Here is a 14,240-nt window from a genome sequence, read left to right on the forward strand (position 1 = left end):
TATTTTAAGGTGTGGGATTAGTGGCACTTCCTCACATTGGAGCACACACTGGAGACCTGCTGTGCTGCCCACCCATGGAGGAGGCAGTGGGGACAAGCTCCAGCATTCCATGCTCTTATTTTTCCATTGAAATCCTACTATTCCTTGTGTGCAGCTCCTCCCCTCACAGTCCACCACGCAGCTGCATTCCTTCACTGCAAGGATGTGCAAAGACAGCACTCAGAGGTTATTCCAAAACCCAACCCCTCCTCACTTCTACCCACTGATACATGGTCCCACTGATGGACCCCAGGCTGAAAGCCCCAAGAGCAGGAGCACTCAGTCCAACCCAGCAATGGTACCCTCATTCTGCCCCCATAAAGTGTCCTAAACCATTTACAAATTGGTTTCTTGCAGGAGCAAACCTGAGTGTTTCCACTGCTCAAAGAGCTGCAGCCTTTGCCATGGAGGGGCTGCAAGGAGCAGCTGCCAAGGTCCCTGGGCAGCACCATCACAGCCCCTTGTAAGGATTAATCCTGCCAGAGACCCATCCTGCCTCAGAGACAGCTGCTCTCCTTCCAGTGTGCCAGAGCATCATGAAACACAGTAAAAGGAAACTCTCAGTTCAGACTAAACTGGGCATTGGACTAGATGACCTTTAAAGGTTCCTTCCAAGCTAAGTTATTCTGTGATTCTGTGAAATTAAACTACAGAAATCCTGTAATATTTAAAACATTCAGAGGCCCTGCCAAGCACATTCCTCGCCAAGCTTTTGCAAAAACACTGCTGGTCTTGAAGCTGGTAAAGCCAAGGAGAGGGGAAGTCTTCCCTCAATGCCTGGGCTGAGTAAGGCTGTGTCTGTCTCACTACACATTGGGCTTCCCAGGGGTCTAAGAGTACCTTAGCACAGCTTCATATTCCTTTATATGTGGGGGAAACCTGCTTTGGCAGCAGATGCTACAGCTTTGTGTGCATTTGCTCATTAGTGCCTGTTTTCATAGCTGTGCATGTGGGTCTGGGCTGCCACTTGTGTGTGGGGATGGCATGAGCAGAGCAGGGACAGTCTGAGCAGAGCAGGGACAGTACCTGCAGCGCAGCGTGTGCTGCTCCCAGCTGAGGCTCCCATCTGTGAATCCCCTCCTCACACCACCACACACAGGGTGACAGCAGGCACAGAAGCCTGTCCTGGAGGATGCACACTTCCAGGCTCTGAGTGGAATATTTATGGTAATTTGGGGCATATTTCCTTAGTCACTTCATCCTTTGAGCGCAGAGGAATAGCTGTTGGATTGTATCACAGCCAGGCACCATGTCTGGAGCCTGCTATGGCCCTGCCTGGGGTGGTTAGTAGGGACTGCTGCTTCCCTGCAGCCCTTTCCATTCTGCTGGAATGGAATGGGTGCAGGAGAAGCAGCTCAGGCTTGAGATAGAAGCCCCCACACTCAGGCAGACCTTGTCCAGCACTGCAGCATGAGTGGCTGTGTGCTCTGATGCCAAGTTGCCCAAAAGGGTTCTGTAGTTTGTGGGGCCCAGAGGTTCCACCTGCACCCCAAGGACCAGAGCCCCTCCTGGACTGAACTGCTCACAGATTATCTTTATTACAGGACTGTTATGTTTGCACAGCTTAGTGATTTAATATCAGTTTAAAGCCTTCTCTGTGAGCAGTGCTGTTTGAAGTCATGCTCTCGCTTTTCAGCCTCAGCTTGCCAAGACTGTAAAATGTTTATTGCTAATGGTGGAAAAGCTTAAAGAAGCCAAGATAACTTTCCCAGGCTGGGTATTAAGACTGGGATCGGATAAGTAAATAAGTGAAGAGTATTACATGGACTTCATTAAATATCAACCAACACCAACAGCCACTCATTTATAACACAACGGCAGAGCATGGGAGCACCCAGCAGCAGAGCTGAGAAAGGTATGAATCACATGTGATAGGAGAAATGAACATGAGAAGGGCTGGATTCCTCATGGGGCTCCAGGTGTGGTTCCCAAGGTCACAACACAACTCTTGACAAAAGCTCCTGCAAAGATGGTGGATGTGGAGCTGATGGAGTGGCAGAGTTGGTGTGGTTCATCTCTCAGCTGGGGAGGGTTGTGGGCATGTGGTGGTGCATGTCCTTCTCCCTTCTGATGCAGTGAACAAGGACAAAACTCTCCTTCCTAGGAAGGAGAATTTAAACTCAGGCTACAGCTATCACATCTCCTGGGACTGTCAGTTCCTGGATGTTTGTTTTCAGTTTTTAGCTTTTACTTCCTTATAGGCTCTGCCTTTACTGGTTTCTAGTCACAGGATGCCAACACCAAGAAGAGTAAATTACAGAAGCTCTTGCTACAGTTCCTGTGATTTCCTGTGCCAGTATTTTCAAACTCCCCCAACAACTTGGCTTGATGCTTGAACCCCCTCACTTCCATTCACCACCCACTGTTCTCCATGAGAGAATAAGAAATAAGAAAAACTGAGATAAGGTAGTCACTTCATTTGGGGGCCATCCCCAGATTACATTTCACTTTCATTATATTTCACTTCCAGCCCTTCCTCATTATGCAGTATCCTCACTTCTACTTTCCTTCGTCATTCTCTCTCACCTGCCTGAGGCTCTTGCTCTCATTTTAATTTCATTTTTCATATCTCTCAATTGATTGTTACTGATTCTCCCTTATTTCCTTATTTCTTATTTCTCCAAAACAGAGCTTCATTCACATGTCACTCCTTACAAACATCCCTGCTCACTCCTAACACCCTGTTGCAACAGCCATTAACCAGTCAGGACTGGAACTGTCACCTCCCTGCTAAATTTTCTTCCCTTGTTTGAGAGGTGCAAATTCCAAGCAGATTTTGCAACCTTTAGCATAAATTCCTGTTCGCAGCTCCAGTATTTCCCAGCTGTTTGGTGTTTTGAAGCCTTTTCTCAGATCAGCAATTAGCTGGATCAGGTGATCCAGGAAACCCTGCCATCCCTTCAGCTGTGAGGCCACAGATCCATCTCCACAGCACACACCTTCTCCCTCTTTCCAAAATATGTCTGTAGCTTCCAGATTCAGGCATTTATTTCTGCCACGGGACTCCAGGTCCCACCTAGCTGTTTCTGTCACACTTATGCTGCAGGTCTCTGTGCCCAGAAGCTGTATGGGAGCAATGCAAAATCTCTTGTCCTCCAGAGGTTCCTTCCAACCTCATTTATTGCACCAAGCTACTGGAAGGGGCACAGAGCAACATCACAAACAGGTCCAGTTCACACAGATCCAAAGAGGACCCAGCATGAGGCACCAGCTTGCTATGCTGCACCCAGGTCTGGGCTTGGCCATCAGCACAGGCTGGAAGGAATGTATTCCCTTCCCTGGCACACCTCTCTGCAGGTGAACACCTGTGACACACTCAATTTCTCTCCATGCTGGCATAGCTCTTGCCAGGTACAGTGTCACTGAAACATTTCTATTTTGGAAGGGTGAACCCTTGGCAGAGAAATAAATCAGAGCTGAATTTGAGAGGCTGCAGAAGGGCCTTGATTCCCACTGCGGGTTGCTGGGATTCCCACTCTTTGTCCAACTATCCTTGACTCCCTCTCCTGGCTGAAAACACAGGTTACAGCCGGGAGAGAAGAGCAGAAATCTCCCCACTCTGGGGACAGTCCCTGGCAGGCTGCTGAGGCATTTACAATCTAACTCTGCATCTCTTGATCTGTGGGGTTAAACGTGGCATTTCCCCCTCCCCAGCATTCCCCATTGAACCCTTTTTAATGTCGCAAACCCGGGTATGACCATCTTTTTTATTACAAATTCCATGCAGAGAGGTCAGGCATCACCACCTGACCTCCTGAGGGATAATTTTCTGTCCTGTCAAAAACCAAACCAAAGCCAAACACCCCCAAAATTCTCCCTTTATTAACATTCAGTCCTTCTGTTGTCATTTAAATTCAGGACACAGCTAGCTTATCTCTCGGGCCCCGCTTCCATCCAGCTGTGCTTGCCTGGACCCTGCTTGGAGGCTGCCCCAGCTCTGCTCAGGCAATCCCACATCAGCTCTGGCTGGCAGGGAAAGGCTCCAGGGCCCCCAGATGGTGCTGTGGCTCTGTTCTCTGCTGCCTTTCTCCTCTGCTGGGGTCACTGCTGTCTCACAGGTACCACCTTGGCCACAATGCGGGGATAAACGCCCTGCTCTGGCTAGGAGAGGCCCTGAGATGTGTATCTATCTATCTATCTATCTATCTATCCATCCATCCATCCATCTATATCTAATCTATATCTGCGTATATAAACAGGTACTATATAATACATATATATTTATATACATCAATATATTTGTATATAGTAATGTGACATTATCTATAAATAGTATGTAACCCATATATGACATAGATTATATGTGTGAATATATGTGCTCTATATAATTACGTGTTTCATAGCAATAACATATATGTGTATATGCACGTAATACACCTATATACATGTGTATGTATGTTTATGTATGCATACATATATATGCATGTATACATATACTTATGTGTATATATGTACAGTTATATGTATGTATATATACATACAAATAAAATATATACATAATAATACATACTTTGTATATTTTATATATATATATGTATATATAAAGAAGATTTTTTTTTTCTTATTATTAGAGGTTTTTTTAATGTGTATATATATAAACTTCTGCGCTGGTGTCTCAGGGCTGGAGGCAATGACCTGTCGTGGCCAGCGGATAAGGTGGAGCTCGAGGACAGATGTGCCCACAGCAGCTGCCCGGGGCTCCGTCTGGCTGCACCGAGCAGGTGCCAGAGGTGCAGGAACCCCGGTGCCGGACCGAGGGCCGAACCGCACGGGCCCTAATGCTGCTGGCTCGGAGCTCCTTCCGAGGGCCGCACCCGCCCCGGTGCTGTGGCGCAGGCGCCGCGGCTCGTCATTTCCGGGCGGCCAGGGCCGTTCCGGGGCGGCGGGGCCGGGATACGGCTGCTCCGCGGGAGCTCCGGTACGGGGAGCTGCGGGGGCTGGGGCTGCGGCTGAGGGGCTGGGGCTGCGGCTGAGGGGCTGACGCTGAGGGGCTGACGCTGGGGCTGGAGCCGGAGCCGGACCTGGACCTGGAGCTGAGGGGCTGGGGATGGAGCTGGGGCTGGAGGTGGAGCTGAGCGGGGTCTGGTGCTGCCGCAGCCTCATCGCCCCTGTGCGCGGCCGGCCGCTCCAGCGCTCGGGGATGGGTTGGGTGCTGCCCGGCTGGGCTGTGAGGGTGAAACGCGTCCCTGTGAGCGATCCCGGGCCGTGCCGAGCAGCCTGCGGAAGGTGAGGTGGGAGCGAGGCGGTGAGAGGTGTGTCAGTGCAGGAGCAAGGTGGGTGCGTGGGACAAGTGTCCCTGGGGCAGGCGGTGCCTGTGTGATGTGCTGGGAGTGACTTTGAATGCGAACAGCTCGGCACAATAAAGCCGTGTTTCCCTGCCACCCCCAGGTCCAGCTACAGGAATTATTTGAGGGTCGTAATTTTCTAATTTTTCACTCATCTCTATCCACTTACGACTGATTCAGCTTGAGTCAAAAATATTTGCATCACACTGGAAGCTAAAAACTAGATGAAGCCAGCCTCAATGCCTATGCAGTGCTAGCATAAGAGTTTGCAATTATGTTCTGTACCCCTCTGTTTCCTAACTAAAGATATCTTCTTCCAAGAACCAGCATTACAGTCAAGACACCCAGTTCTGACATTTTAATTGTCCTGCCAGGATTAGAAAGTGCAAGTTTCTCTAATCTCATTATCCTGCCTAGCAGGTAGAAAGCTGCCTTGGGTGAAACTGAACCAAATAAATCAAATTTAAAATACAGAATTACCTGCTCATCTGGTCTGTGCAGCCATTTCTTATGGCTGCAGCCCGAGTGCTGCTCCTCCTGAATTGCTCAAAACGTTCACCTGGGCAGAGGTGCTGTTAAATGCATGTGTCTGCCAGAAAAGGAAAACTCCAGGTTATCTAGGCTTACTGCGTGAGCTTCTCAGAAGAGGATGTCATTTGACCAAATGTGAGAATCCTGCCAAACTGGGATGGTTGCTTTGGTTTCCCACTGGACGTGGGAAATAAATGCTAAGGCAAATTAAATTCTGTGTTTTGTAATGGCACTGTGTAATTCTGTATTTTAAATTTGATTTGTTTGGTTCAATTTCATCCAAGGCAGCTTTCTACCTGCTAGGCAGGATAATGAGATTAGAGAAACTTGCACTTTCTAATCCTGGCAGGACAATTAAAGTGTCTGAACTGGGTGTCTTGACTGTAGTGCTGGTTCTTGGAAGAAAATATGTTTAATTAGGAAACAGAGGGATACAGAACATAATAAATATGTAAATAACCAACGTGGTTGTGAGTCTGTGAGTTTGTTTATCATGTGCAGCACTTGTTTTTTGACAGATTCGTGCTGCATTATGTCAGGAGACAGCGACTGCACCAGGACAAGTCCATCAGCGGGGTCTCCATCGGACAGTGAGCTCCTGCTAGAGCGGCCAAAGTATGTTTGCTCCCTGTCTCCTGATCTCGTTACCAAAGCCCGGGAGGAGCTCCAGGAGAAGCCTGAATGGAGGCTCCGTGATGTGCAGGCACTCCGAGATATGGTGTGCAAGGACTACCCTTCCCTGGGGACGTGCCTGGACGATGCTTTTCTGCTAAGGTTCCTCCGAGCCAGGAAGTTTGATTACGATCGAGCTCTTCAGCTCCTGGTGAATTACCACACCTGCAGGAGGACCTGGCCAGAGGTGTTCAATAACCTGAAGCCCTCTGCAATAAAGCCTGTCCTGGAGTCAGGCTTTGTCACCGTGCTGCCTCACCGGGACCCGCAGGGACGCCACGTGGTCTGCATCCGCCCAGGTACTCAGTCCTGAATGTCTCTGTTCCCTGTCCTCCAGGTGTGTCTGGGCCAAGTGTTCCCTGCTGTCCTGTGAACACTGGTGGCTTGCACAGAGTGTGTGGGCTCTCTCAAATTTGAAAAGCTGACTGGGGAGGTGACATGCTGGTCCTTAGCCGGCATTATTCCAATTCCTTTTCCTGTGTCAGCAATAAATGCAGTCATGGCAAAATGAAAATGCAGAGAGGTCGATGAAATATTAGGCAATTCAAGAGAAATTAATATGTAGTAACTCAAATTGAAACAGGGTTGCTGGCCTACACTTAGAAGCCTATAATTTGTTTCTACAGTAAGCAGAGAGAGGAGCCTATAGCTCTGACTCCTGTGTAAATAATCACAGTCTTTCATGTGCTTTTGGTGCTGCCAGTCTTGCTGTAAATTTGTCTACATTCATTCTCCCTTTTTCCATTTACCTGCCTTTATTCTGAGCTGAAGCTACTTCTAATGAGCTGTGCTGGGTGGAGAACGGGGTTCTTAAAACCATTGCCTTGAAGTAAACAAGAGGTGCCATTTACCTCTTGCTTAAGAATGGCTGCTCTGACCTAGAACTGTGGCTATAAAAGACTTAAGTTTGAAGAGTCCAGGAAAACAGAAAATCAGTTTTTTGGAATGTGTGTTGTTAGCTTATCTTTACTCTCCGACTTACCATCCCTGTCTTGTAACCTCAGACAGATGGACACCCAGTAATTACCCGATTACTGAGAACATTCGTGCCATATACTTAACCTTAGAAAAACTCATTCAGTCCGAAGAGACCCAGGTGAATGGAATTGTAATCCTGGCAGACTACAAAGGAGTCAGCTTATCTAAGGCGTCCCATTTTGGTCCTTTTGTAGCCAAAAAAGTGATTGGAATTCTTCAGGTAAGACCTGAACTGTTGGGAAAATAAGTTTGTGCGTTGTAAATGACTGCTTCTGTGTGTAGACTTCTTGACTATGTCACCACAAACTTCATCACCTTGGCTTTCACTGGCAGAGTTAAACATGTCTGCCCAACCAGTTTCTCACACCCTTACAGCCAGCTTACCTCACTTGCCCCTTTTTTTGACTTTTGCATCCCTAAAGCTAAATTTGCATTAGAGATGCATACTTTGAGTTGGAACAGACAAAAGCAGTTCTGCTGGGTGGTGGTAAGGAGGAAAGGGGGCAGAGAATTACAATTAGAGAGGAGAGAGTGAGGAAATTGCCTGGTATTTAAATGGTTCCTGTCGGCAGAGACAGAGCCAAACACATGGGGCAAGTGCTGCTGCAAAAATTTTAAAATGTAGAAATTTTTTAAAATTATAAAATATAAATTTTAATTCACACTTTTGAATGGGTGCAATTTAAGGGGTATTTCCATCCATGTTCTGAAGGCAGAGGCTTCTTTAGCACTGGGACAGCAAAAGAGACAGTAATGAAAAGCATCTCTGCCTGGATGTCTGGAAGGGAACTGGTGGAGAGCAAGTTAGAGCAAGGGTGTCAACACAGTGAAACTGGACAAAATGGGAAGGGGAAAGGAATAAGGAGTAGCCTGGCCAAAGTGTTGGGAAGGTCTGGTGATTTCATTTGATGTTGATACAGTCTGGAGGAGTGAGATAAGAAAATTTCTCTTTAATGGGCTCATTCCATCATTGCTTTTGTTCTGGCCTGAGCTGGTTATGTTTTTTGTTGTATCCATGGGGGTATCAGGAAGGATAGGGTGAATCAGAGAGATGAGACTGGTGAGTTAATCAGAACTCACTCCTTTGCATTATGATCTAAATGTGTCATATAACTGTAAGCCCATATTTAATTTGTACAAATAAAGCCATGGGTGTCCTGCTGTTCCTACTGGAAGATATTCACAAAACAATAGCTGAACTTGGGAAAGGACATAAAGGTCTGGGTGGTATGTAAATATGTTGCATCAAGCTTGCTGAGCTACAGCTTCTGTAAAGACGAGCTAATTAACTGATGTTCCTATGGACAGAAATACTTGAGCAGTGCCTCTTGGTCACTTTTCACTCCAAGCAGTGACTGCTTGATTTCTATATGTAGAGCTGGTTATAGGGGAAAGAAATTTCCCTGTGGCACATGAGATCTTAATTGCTGATTGTGAGCTTTTGCCTTTGAAAAATATTTCTGCAAATAAATTTCTCCAGCAGAAATCCCATAATTAGCTGTTGTTTTTAACTGTCCTGTATGGGAAACAGTGTGTCCTAGCAATATTAGATTCCTTCTTTACATAAAAACATATTATAAAATATCTTGGGCACCAGATCTTGTTGCTGGACACACTGTTAAAAGCATCCTGCTCTGGCACTAAGTGGGGTGCACTCCTCAGGAGCTGCAGACATCACTTTGTGATGTGACTGCATCCTTATCAGGACTGGAATACCCAAATGACAGAGATTCAGCGTTTTTTGTTAAGAGAGACAAACAGCAACATTAGAAATGAGGATTTACTGACAGCAGTGTATTTTTTGATGGAGAGGACTTTGTTTTTATGCTCACAGATCTCATCCTAGGACTGCTCTTTCTAACAAGTTGAATTTCTGTTGTTGTGTTGGTGTATGTTGGGTAACCAGTGGGTTGTGCTGGCAGTCAGTCTCAGGAAGTTTCAAAAGAGAAAGATGGCAAATGTTTTTTAAACTGCATTATAAAAATCTTCTTTATCCTTCAGGATGGATTCCCCATTCGAATAAAGGCTGTTAACATAATAAATGAGCCTCGTATATTCAAAGGCATTTTTGCAATCATCAAGCCTTTTCTGAAGGAAAAGATTGCAAACAGGGTAAGGATTTCTGTGATTTTAACATTGTTTGTAAGTTCCTTGCTTGGCCATTCTAAGTAAAGAAAAAAAAATTGTAATACTTGACAGCTAGAAAAATGTTGGTGCCATTTCACTTTCTGCTTTAATTTTTAAGAATATGCCTGTTGGGAAAATTCTCTGTGAGACAGAAACTTTGGGGAGCTCAACATGGGCATAATATTAATATGGAACTTGAGTACATATGCTCTGTATCTAGAATGTTAATACCATAGCCATGGTTGGATTACTTGGGCCAGTAGCACTTTGTTTATGAGGTGGTGTCACAGGAAAACTGTGTTGCCCCTTCCTTGCTCTTTTCCCCTGATGGAAGGGTCCTGTATGGCAGAAGTATTGTCTCCAGAAGACTGTGATTGCCAGGGATCCTTTTTGTTTCCCCAAGGATAAGTTTCAATCCCATGAGCGAACTTGGGGATGAACTGAATTTGGAACCTCAGCACAGGCCTGTGTCAAGTCTTTCTTGCTAGGATTTAATCTGCACTAAATGTGGATTGTCTCAAGACTTCTCTCACTGGTGTGTCTGACTGCACCTGCCCATTGTTCTGTGCTGCCACTTGTCCATAAACACATCACTCCTAAAATTTGTTCTTTAGCTCAAAATAAGCTTGTTAGCTGACTGTTCCAGCAATTTGCTGTGAAGTGTTTGATGTGCACTTTTCAAAGCTCTTCTGCTTTCTTCTTCAGTTTTTTCTTCATGGCTGTGATCTGAATTCCCTTCACCAAAACATTCCTCCAGTGATCCTTCCTGAAGAGTATGGTGGTACTGCAGGGAAGCTGGACATCTCTGCCTGGAACGAGCTGCTGCTGGCCTCTGAAGAGGACTTCCTGCACGATTTCTCAGAGCTGGTGCTCCCGTGTGACAGCTCTCCCCACGACCTGCTAGTGAGTGGGGATGCTGATGAAAAGCAGTGTGATGATTCCCTGCGAGGGATGAAACCTCAGCTCTATTACTGTTACTAGCAGTGGAGGGAAGTTTTCCAGCACAGTTAAGATCTGCTCTGATGGGTGACATTGTGAACTCTGCCTTACTCCTAAACCTGCAGTTTAGGGACAGACTGCTGAGGCACTTTACACTGTAGAACCAAAGGAAGCTGGAGAGGGCACAATGGGAGCAGGGCAGAGTTCGGGGAGGGTAAAAGCAGAGCACAAGTTGTATGTAAAGACTTGAGGCTCATCAGCCTCTGTGTGAATGATGCAAACTGTCCTATTCTTTCTAATGATAAAGGGAAAAAAATATTGCAGATAGGTAAGCTTGACAGTTTCTTGTCCCCGCTTCACACAGGTTAAAAGTGAGGATGATTTACGAGCTTTGTGATAATCTGGTCCCTTTCCCAGTAACCCAAGACAAGAAAATGGCTTTTGAACCTTGCAAAATACAATTCTGCAGTAGTGAAGATTGCTTAAAACCGTAAAAGTCTAACTTGGCCTGTTCTCTGTCATGTGGTTCAGATTGTGAGTTGGCATTTCTGAAATATCTCAGTGAATATTTGTCTCAAATTATTACAGAACAAAATTTATTCATGAACACCCTTAAAGGAGATCATCTCTCAAACTTCCTCACAGTTGGAAGAACTATGATTGATGGATTAATTACCATAACATCTATACCAAGGTTTATACAGCAGGTGCAGTCTTGTCAGGAAACAGGAAGTTTTTCAGACCATGTACTAAGGCTTTTGACTGGACAACAGCTTCAGATAATGAGGCTCAGGACCAAATATAAAAAAGCTATGTCAGCCACCTTCCCACATTGACAGTTCTTTTCTGGTTGAGATAAGGAATTGGGTAAGTACCTGATGCCCAGGATTTGTGAGGAGGTTTTGTAGCAGTTGGCATGTGATGTATAGAAGGCAATACTTCATGTAAGACAGCAAGGTGCTGCTTTAGCTTGTTACTTTGGGCTGAATTTGAGTTTTAAGTCTGTGAAACCAAATGCAGACAGGCTTTTTAAAAGCACATTCTTAAATTTCCTGATATTGTAGCATTTTGTTCACTGTGCTTGTCAGCTCTTTTGTGAAATGTTACAACTTGGTTTTCAAATTTGTTGACCTCTTTTGTCTTTGGTTGTCAAGTTCCTGTATGGAGTTAGACTTGAATCATCTCTGTGATATTTACCCATAACTTGTATGCCTGTGCTTCTAGGTCTTTGTCTAGAGACAGAACTAACACTGATGTCAAACCAGGGTAAGACACCTCTGAATAAGCTGTTCCCACTCCCCAAGTTCATTTTGTTTAATGGTCTTGAATTAGAGCTTAACTCTCAGCACACTCTTTGCACATGTTTTTCTGCACTATAATGGTGTGGAGATGGGAAACCTCACTAGGATGAGAGAAGCACAGTTTGTTAGTTCAAGGTGAAATAATTCACTATTCGGTGGAAAAGAACATCCCTTCTAATTGGGAATTTATCACTAGAGCACTTTCTCTGGATGAAATCTTGATTTAGTGCCAAATGTGATTATAGGCACCAGTTGCATTTCTGTAAATATAAAACTAAATTATCTTGAGGATCTCAGACATTCAAAGTGCCAAACTCTGTTTTGAATGTCTTTCTTCCTCTCAGTCCCCTTGCAGCATGACTGCACTGCCAAAAGGAGATGCCTCTACCACTGTAATGATTTCCTGACCTGGCAGCAGACCTCATCCTGGTACTGGGGGGGGCAAATGCCATACCTGTCATCCTGACATAATAAAAAGAGACTGGTTTCTGAAAAGGTTTAAAACCATGAAGCTTTTTTTTTTCCGGATGGCAGTTCACAATTTGTAGGAGCAGAAAACTCATCACATGAACAGTTGCAGATTAAAGGTGGGAAGAGATTAATTTTCCTCAGTGAAAGCATCTCATTTTTCTGACCTTTAAAAGTCAATTGTAACTCCTCTTTGATAACTATTATCTTTAGGGCAGGGAAAAAGCTACCATTTTCATCCACTTAAGGTAAAAGAGCACTGCTAGGCAGTTCCTCATTTGTGACAGAATATGCTGTGTGTTTTGGAGAAATTAACTCAGTTTTTTGCCACCTAGCAAGCCAGTAGCACACAGCACCAGGACTTGGACAGCTAAGTTGCTGTCCAAATTGCTGAACTGCTGGGACAGAGACAGTGGTGCCTCTGTTGTTTCAGTGCCTCTTAAATTCCAGTCACAATGTACAACTGAAAAAAATAGAACAGACTGTTTTACATAGAGATGAAGGCCTGACTGATAGCCTTTCCTTAATTGTGCTGCAGGGTTGGAAGTGGATGTATATTGATTCTAGGAACAGCTACTTTCATCCCCTTATGTAACTACTAGAGAGGGAGATTGGATACCCAAAATTCAATTTAGTGTTCTTCAAAAAGAAATAAAATCTAGTGTTCAGCAGAAGGCTGAGGATCCTCTGCAACACTCACCCTTTTTCAGGCTTTTATATTCTCTTGCATGCCTTAAATAGTAGGCAGCCTAGATTCACCTCACCCTCCTCTTTCCTCTGCTCACTAAGAATAAATAATATGATTTAAACATAATAAATAAGGCTATATGATTGTGCTGGGTTTGGCTGGGGTAGAATTTTCTTTCACAGGAGTCAGTGTGGCACTGTGTGAGCAAGCAGCCATGGTGCTGGCTGGGGTTAAACCACCACAATTGCCAGTGCTGGAAAGTGCCAGAACTTGTGCCTCCAGAACTTGTTTTTCTTAAAGCTAGCTCCTGGGCAGTTCATGTGAGGGTGCTGAATTAAGCCAGGCTTACCTTTATGAGGCATCTGCTATTTCTAATTTGCTGTTTCCTGGCTTTAGAACTCAGCCAAGAGTTGCAGCTTCACTGAGCTGTGTGTCTAATCCTGAAGTGTCTCTAACCAGTGCTTGGCAAGTCTTACAGAAAGCACAGCTCTGGCTTATGTGTGCCTGGCTACAGAGCTGAGAATGTTCTTTGAGCTTTAGCACTTAGTAGCAAAGAAATCAGTCTGTTCCCAGAATTTCTTGTGTCACCATTTGGAAAATAAACATTTGTGTCAAATATAGCATCTCCTTATCTGCAAGTTAAGAGAATAGCTAGGGAAAGCTTACAGTGTGGGGTTGGTTTTTTTGCTTGGGGATTGTTTGGGTTTTTTTAAAGCACAGCAACCACTTTGTTCCTTCTTCCCACTTGAAATAAGCTTGTTTTCCAAGGTTAGATGCTTTTCCTTGGTCATAAGCTATCCTTGCCATAATAAGGAAGGATAAGTGAACTGCATTGGCATTAGGTGGCACAAAAGGTAGATGCAAACTGTATATGAAAGTACTTGAATTTATACTCTTGCAAATGGGTGTTATGAGCCCTGAGGTATTTTCAGGAACTGGCTGAAGTATTGTTTTTGTTAAATCTCATTTTGGCATGAGTTAATCATCGTGTATTCAAGTATTAATTTCGCCTTCTGTTATATGTGGGCCTAGAGGTGTTGGGTGGTTAAGTGTACATCTTATTTTGACAAAATTTATTTTTATATTTTTATAAAATGAAGTCGTCAAAAACGTGTAATTTTATGATGCATGACGGGGTGATTAAACACATTGTAACAGCTGCTAATTTGATATTTTCAATACATTTGCCTTGTGTCATGTTGGGATATTTTA

At 44.7% G+C, this 14,240-nt stretch overlaps 1 protein-coding gene across 2 annotated transcripts; it reads left to right on the forward strand.

Annotated features, from left to right (window-relative positions):
- The first annotated feature begins 4,839 nt into the window (after positions 1 to 4,839).
- TTPAL (alpha tocopherol transfer protein like) lies at positions 4,840 to 14,193 on the forward strand. Of its 2 annotated transcripts, none has more exons than XM_085079434.1 (5): positions 4,840 to 4,957; positions 6,374 to 6,826; positions 7,532 to 7,725; positions 9,507 to 9,617; positions 10,338 to 14,193. In XM_085079434.1, exons 2-5 carry the CDS (start codon positions 6,388 to 6,390, stop codon positions 10,611 to 10,613), a joined length of 1,020 nt encoding a protein of 339 aa, XP_084935560.1. In that variant the 5' UTR covers positions 4,840 to 4,957; positions 6,374 to 6,387; the 3' UTR covers positions 10,614 to 14,193. The 2 variants fall into 2 exon arrangements, with proteins under 2 accessions (XP_084935560.1, XP_084935561.1); XM_085079435.1 differs by lacking the exon at positions 4,840 to 4,957 and adding an exon at positions 5,111 to 5,265.
- Positions 14,194 to 14,240: the final 47 nt, after the last annotated feature.

Source organism: Lichenostomus cassidix, chromosome 20, assembly GCF_008360975.1.
Source record: "Lichenostomus cassidix isolate B80296 chromosome 20, HeHo_3.0, whole genome shotgun sequence".
Lineage (NCBI taxonomy): Eukaryota > Metazoa > Chordata > Aves > Passeriformes > Meliphagidae > Lichenostomus > Lichenostomus cassidix.

What these genes read in the sequence shown, in the direction of transcription:
- TTPAL (XM_085079434.1), top strand. Translation starts at nt 6,388, where the DNA reads ATGTCAGGAGACAGCGACTGCACCAGGACAAGTCCATCAGCGGGGTCT. An exon ending in CGTGGTCTGCATCCGCCCAG is followed by an intron (nt 6,827 to 7,531) that starts GTACTCAGTCCT and finishes TTGTAACCTCAG; the next exon opens with ACAGATGGACACCCAGTAAT. An exon ending in AGGAAAAGATTGCAAACAGG is followed by an intron (nt 9,618 to 10,337) that starts GTAAGGATTTCT and finishes TTTCTTCTTCAG; the next exon opens with TTTTTTCTTCATGGCTGTGA.